This window comes from Electrophorus electricus, chromosome 19 (genome assembly GCF_041902795.1).
Source record: "Electrophorus electricus isolate QZ-2024a chromosome 19, ASM4190279v1, whole genome shotgun sequence".
Classification (NCBI taxonomy): domain Eukaryota; kingdom Metazoa; phylum Chordata; class Actinopteri; order Gymnotiformes; family Gymnotidae; genus Electrophorus; species Electrophorus electricus.
Genome location: NC_137515.1, coordinates 15,532,990 through 15,539,623, shown reverse-complemented (window position 1 = coordinate 15,539,623; position 6,634 = coordinate 15,532,990). Strand labels below are relative to the sequence as shown.

General features: G+C 38.6%; 1 protein-coding gene across 1 annotated transcript; it reads right to left on the bottom strand.

Moving 5' to 3' along the window:
- Positions 1-552: 552 nt before the first annotated feature.
- LOC113571603 (zona pellucida-like domain-containing protein 1) lies at positions 553-6,102 on the bottom strand. The gene is made up of 10 exons (XM_081702758.1): positions 5,997-6,102; positions 5,780-5,899; positions 5,198-5,418; positions 3,327-3,511; positions 2,233-2,305; positions 1,964-2,061; positions 1,737-1,817; positions 1,472-1,630; positions 1,219-1,328; positions 553-704 (listed from the first exon to the last, which is right to left on the bottom strand). The coding sequence occupies exons 1-10, from the start codon at positions 6,016-6,018 to the stop codon at positions 553-555; spliced, it is 1,221 nt and encodes a 406-aa protein (XP_081558884.1). The 5' UTR covers positions 6,019-6,102.
- Positions 6,103-6,634: the final 532 nt, after the last annotated feature.

Genomic DNA, 6,634 nt, shown 5'->3' with positions numbered 1-6,634 from the left:
GTCAAGTAAGTCTTATTACTTCAAGAATGTGAATGTAGGCCTAGAGATACATAGTTTGTTCATGTTAATCACCTTAATTCATGACATAAATACTTATTTCTTCTTCTCCCTAATTATAGCATACTTTTATAAAGGTTAAAACTAACATTTACCCTTCAGCTTATTTTGTCCTAAAATAGCATGTTAAAACATAAAAATACTAATTAGTTCAACTTGTCTTGATGTTTTATTTGACATTCAAAGTCTGCACAAAATGATAAGACAAGTTAAAACCTTTTATATAAAAGGTATATTAAATATTAAATATTATATTAAATATGCTAATAATGCATTGCATTATTTCTGCACAAATCCTAAATAATATATGATAACCTATCATTGCATATATATATATATATATATATATATATATATATATATATATATATATATATATATATATATTCTGGTGCTAATTGTAATATTGTTATTGTTACATTCTAGGAAGGAGGTCAGCAATTGGCCACTCTCCAAGTGAGCCTGCATTGGCGTGTAGTGCCTTAACTCTGAAGCTTAGTGGTGGCAGACTCTACCACAGACTCTGTAAATGAGCTTCTTGCTGTGTACAGCAGCTATCCCAATAAAGACAAAACCGATGAACACCAGAGTGCCCACTGCTGCGCCCAGTCTCAGAGAAGAGGGTGAACTAGTACTGCCAGATGTGTCTGAGAGAGATACAGAGACAGAGTAAGACCGGCAGCTATAACAAGCCTCTACAGATTTTTTTGAATGACATAATATTTTAACATTTTGAATGTTAATGTTTTGAAAGACAAATCTTACCTTTCCCATCTGATGACATAACTAAAATGAAACACAGGAAACCAAATGAAAAGTTACCCAACAAACCACTTTGCACAATGATCATTATTCCAATGATCATATGAAAGTTTTTGAACTAGGATGGAACCCAAACATCACTCCCAGTAGATTATAACTTTAGAACTCTATGATAAGTTTAATGGACAAACTTATCTGTTTTGACACTGTTTTTACTATTGGTTGTCAATTAACTTAATTGTAGTTTTAATTTGTTGAATAATCCTCGCAGTGTTTTATTGACTAAATTAGCCCACCAATGTAGCCCAGCAGTGCTGAAGCTCAGCAAATAATGAAAAAATAAATGTGATTTTGTGTGTGTGTTTGTGTGTGTGTGTGTGTGTAAGTCGATGGTCATACGGGTCTCGACGTTGGTGATGATGGGAGGGGACGTGAGGGTGGTGGGCTCTGAGAGCCCCGAAGAAGCAGAATTCACGTCTCTTCTTTTTCTCCCATTGAGACATAGCTGAGGAGAATGTAGGCATGAGAAACACAACACAAGCACGCATGGGAAGATGTCTGTAGGTGGGTACATGGATCTCCATTTTCAATGTCAAATGAAGAATCCAAAGGCTACTTGTTTGGTGAGTTAGAAAGTAGCTCACCGTATAGGTACTGCAGACAGCTCTCATACAGTCGCGTGATACAGTGCAGGTAATATGTAGAGACAAGCTGGTTATACTGTTGTGTGAAGCGAAAAGCAGGGAAGGAGAACCGAGCTCGTCGACTCACACCATTCTCGATCACGTTGGTCAGGAGATTCACTGAGCACCTATGGAACACCAAATCACCAAACATCTACACTTTTTCTACTAACTGAATATAAGAATTTTTTGTAGAATCTTTCCTGAAATATGAAGTTTAAGGTGAAAACGTACGGCACGAAGAGGTTGTAGATGGTGGAATTGCCTGGAATAACTGAAGTGGAGGCGAAACATCTGTCCAGCAGCACTAAGTAACTAAAGTGGAGAAAGAATCATTTAGAATTTAGCACTTAGCATTTTCAAACTTAATCCAGCAAGAGCAAGATAGACACAACAGCTAGAGATACACCCTGCTGCCTTATGTTGAAAACAAACCAGAAAGCCAAAAAGCAGAGTTGTACTGGGTGATGATATTGATGGCAAAGACCTGCACATATATATTGGTCCTCAGTTCAATGCCTGTATAAGGAATGATCATGGGTTTGGTGAAGTTTGGATCCTAAACAAAACAGAAGAGTGACATTAATTGAGAGTTTTTGTGTTTGTAGAATTTCCATAAAAATGACAGAGGTGGATAATTACTGAAGTGCCATCTGTAGCAGAGATGCACATTCGAGTGGTCTTGACTTGTTGACATGCATAAGGGGATAATGCTGCTCAGGTGCCTTACACTGAAGAGCTGGAGTCTGAGGGCACTGATGAAGCTGCCGTTGTTGTTCATGACCGCCATGGCGTTGGACGACCTGTCAGGGATGAAGAGGTTTAGCACCAGATCGGATCAGCGACACAGGACAGAACTGGGCGGGACAAACAGACAGAACCGTGAACCTAACACAACCAGAATGAAGTCACTTACTGTTCAATCTTGAATCACAGAGGTGATCTAGTACTAGTCGAGGGACAGAGTGGTTGGAGAGCTCTTCTTTTAGCTGCTCCGGCAGACTGTGGAAGACGACGTCACACTCTAGAATCTTCAGGTGCGATTCGTGGTAAGGTTGAGAGGGCCATTTATCAGGAACCCTTCACTAAATTATTTCCCATGAACTCAGCTAACCTGGAGTTTTCGGCTAACCTAGAGTCCAAGTAACCTTGAAGTTCCAACTTGATGGCATTTTGGTTCATGAAGTGTATAATACATGCTGCTTTAAATATACATTTTCTGTCAAAATTTCTAATTCTCACAAAATTACTAATTACTTTGTCAAATTATCATGTAGTATATACTTCATTAATAACATTTATAAATAGCAACCTAGCAAACAAAACTACATTTTATATGATAATATGAAATTTGACATAAAATTTAATTTAGCTAACTATGAGTAGTTGAGTATCTTTTTCTTCCCTATATGTAATTTCAGTCAGTGAGTTGACCAAGTGAAGACTCTAATAATATAATTGTGGTTAGATTAGCAATTTATTAAAACTTTAGTAATAAAACAATCCAGATATTGCCACTGTTGACTATTTTGAGATTATTTTAATGCCTCCAAACTACTTTTAAAGTTATTTTTGTTTTAATGGCAGTGTTAAAACTGTAATGTTTATATTTTGTGTGCTTTTTTGATTGGTTGCCCACTCCAACACTGCTTCCCCACTGGTTGCCTTAGAAATCTTGTAGTAACAAGAGAGCACATTCCCCAGTGAGTTCTCTCTGTCTGTCTCGTTAAGTTGTATAATATAAGAGACAATGGTGGCAAGCTCAAGCTTCTTCTTTATTATGTTGTTGATATGGCATAAGGAAGCAGCATAAGGAATGCTTACACATCCATTTGGGTATTGTTGACCAGGTACTCCAGAGGATAGGAACACACGTAATAGTACTTCAGCTCAGCATAATATGTGACTGTGCTTGTTGTGGGGTCATATGACTGCACCACACCACTGACGTTCATCGTCTGGACACTGGAAATGTCAGACAATATTCCAGTGCCTACAGAGCTGGTGGTCTGCAGAGAAAAACAGAACCATGGACTAACTTACTGGTGCAACATGCATTGCCTTAAATGTTAATTTTGAGTAAATCCAATCCACATGTACCCTTCAATTTTCATCATAATCTATCATAAGAGTAAAAGATGTTATAATTCTATCAAAGTGACACACAGAATGATGAGCCAATTCAATTCAAATATCTTGTTTTCTCAAAGTATCATTGTATACACACTTGTTTTAGCAATTCTTAAATAATGCCCAAATGAATATAAAATGCTTCCTGGGGCAAATGCATGGAATGATGCAGTTTTTTTGTTTGGTTGTTTTTTTGTTACAGAAAGCCCTCGTTAAGTATTTTTGTCAAATTTTTCAGAATATCCTGCAAACTATGCATATCCAGTTTTAGTCCACAAGAGAATTAGATAAATAATCATGGACCTCTTTGCAAAATGTGGTATGAAATATTTATCTTTAGAAAATGCATAGATCTTTTTTTGCCATTGGCTCAGGAGAAAAAAATAATTTTGATCATATGGATTGTGTCACAATACGGCCCCTCCCTCCTCCTCAAACATCTGTGTGTGTGTGTGTGTGTGTGTGTGTGTGTGTGTGTGTGTGTGTCAGTTGGCAGTGCCACGCCCTCTTGTGTCATCCACCTAATCCTTGTTGTGTGTAATCATCTTGAGTGTGTGTCTATATATGTCTCGTGTGTTGTCATATGTTTGTCGCTGTTTGATGTAATGTAGCATGTGTGCCAAGTGTAGGTGTTTTGTGTTAAATAAGACGTTTGTCTCAATGTGCCTCATCCCCGCATCCCACTTAAGCCTCATTCTGTCACAGATTGGAATTCAAGAAAAAAACATAAAACCACCATTTGGTGCTTCTATGACTTATCGTCTTTTCTGTTTTAGAAAACACACAATAATGATAATTATTATTATCACAAACTTTGTAATAATACAAATAACACAAACTTTAACAAAAACAGTAGGGTTCCAGTTCCTTATTAGAAATGCCCACCAAGCTACATTTTATAGGTGAACAATTACAAACTGTGACACATCTGATGTAGTGTGTCATTCACCCTCTGTGCCATTCATCAGTGCTCATCTCTCACCACAGGATAATTATTAACCTGCATTGTTTGGGTGGCAGAACATTTTCACATAGCAAAGACACTGAGTGGCAGTGGCACCTTAGTGGTTGTTGCGCTGGTGCACAGGTGAGGTATAATCATTAACTGTACACCTACAAGGCATTCCCACAGGGCAGGTGTTCGGAACTGGTCAGTGAGTAAATATTTGATACAGATAGTTTGCTGTTTATTTGTGGAGGCGTATCTCAACACAAAAATCTCAATACAAAAAAGAATTTTCTCACAGAAGGGCTCTCGCATAATTGTTAAATGGTAAAGCATCGATTCCAGTGAAAACTCTATGATCATTTAACAATGGCCATTATGCAACAAAAACTTGACCCTGAGTAGACAGACAAGGCATGCTCTTTACCCCTATGCTTTTATAGATCAGGACCTCAGTGTGGGTGCACCATCTGGCACTGACTAAGCTCAAAGGCTAAGAAAGGCTTTCTTAGACTGTTCACTTAACAATACACAGTTCTCAACATTGTACCACCTACTCTGTGTGTATTGTAGGTCACACTGATGTGTGGCTGTACTGTGTGAGAGATCCATGTCCTACCTTAAAACTGCTGCCACAGGCATTTGTGCTGTTAAGGGGGAAGTTGAAGCGGAGCACAGGCGGAGCCACAGAACAGTCCAGGGAGCCTTTGCAGGTTGGGTCATCCATAATGTTGTTGAGGAAGAGCTGTGACTCATTGTAACCGATGTAGGCAACTGGGCAGATCTGTATGGCCAGGCCAATGAAAGTAGTCCCACAGTCCACAGAGATGTCAATAATCTCTACCAAAGAGGGAGAAAGAGATAAAGCGTCAGAGGGACAGAGATTTGATCAAAAAGTGAAAGAACAGTTATGTTGACAAGTTTTCATAACTTTACATATGCCCTCTGCCATTGATGACACAATCAAGCTTCATGATTTTTGAATTTTACATGAACCCATTTCATGTTGGGGGGGGGGGGGGGGAGTCCCATTTAAAAGGTTATAATAGAGGGCAATTATGTGAACATTTTTTATGTGCAATATTTTGACATTAACTTCACTCTGCTGCACAGATAAAGAACATGTGCTTTTTTTGTAAGGTTTTTTCTGCCCAAACATCTGTTTGTGTGTCATCAAAAGCCCCTTAGTACATTACCAGACCTGGTTTTCTCATGTACGGAGCGCAAATAGCCGCCGTTAGCTGACTGCTAACAGCATTTGTGGCAATGGAGATGAAGAGAAGCTGAGAGAGCATTTTCCAGCTTTTGGGTGAACTCAGACCTGTTCAGGAAAAAAAAAAACACACACGAGCAACATCCAGGAGTTGAGTAAAGCACTGTGAAAAACTTCTAACCACAGTCATAGTCCAAACACTCACCTTGCATCAGATCATGCTTCATGCCTGTCTTGCTGATGCTCTACTTTGGATCCTTTAAGAGTATATGGAGCTGTTTTATAAAGCATGACCTTCAGTAGGATTGGACAAAAATAAGGTCATGCTGTGTTAATGTGAACTCCTTTAGCTCAGAATCTGAGAATATCCCTTTTGTGAATAAGATCCCAGGGTCCTTCCCTTTGGGCACTTCGTGAGATCGCATATCTTATTTAGCTCTTCCCACTCTTATGTGATGACGTCCGGTGAAAGTGTATGTTTCAGCATAAAAACAAATTTTACCTGCTCTTTACCACAGAATTCTGCTTCAGCCTGCACAATATGGCCAAATCAAATGAGATTTCAGGGGACCTCAAAAGAAACTGAAACTCATAAGACTAGAAAGGGTTTTCAAAGAATTTCTACATAGTTTAGCCTCCCTCAGTTCAGCCATCCAGATAAAAGAAACTACGCACTGTTGTTAGAACTAGGAGCAAGCCTTCTAGAAGTAACGCACTCTGCCAAATGCTTAATTAAGTGACATAGAAGCCTAGGAAGCCAGATAAGGATTTGAAAGCATGTCCTGCACTTGACAACATCTGCATTCATTAAACAAAAGTGTGTTTAATGGGAGGTTTTGATCG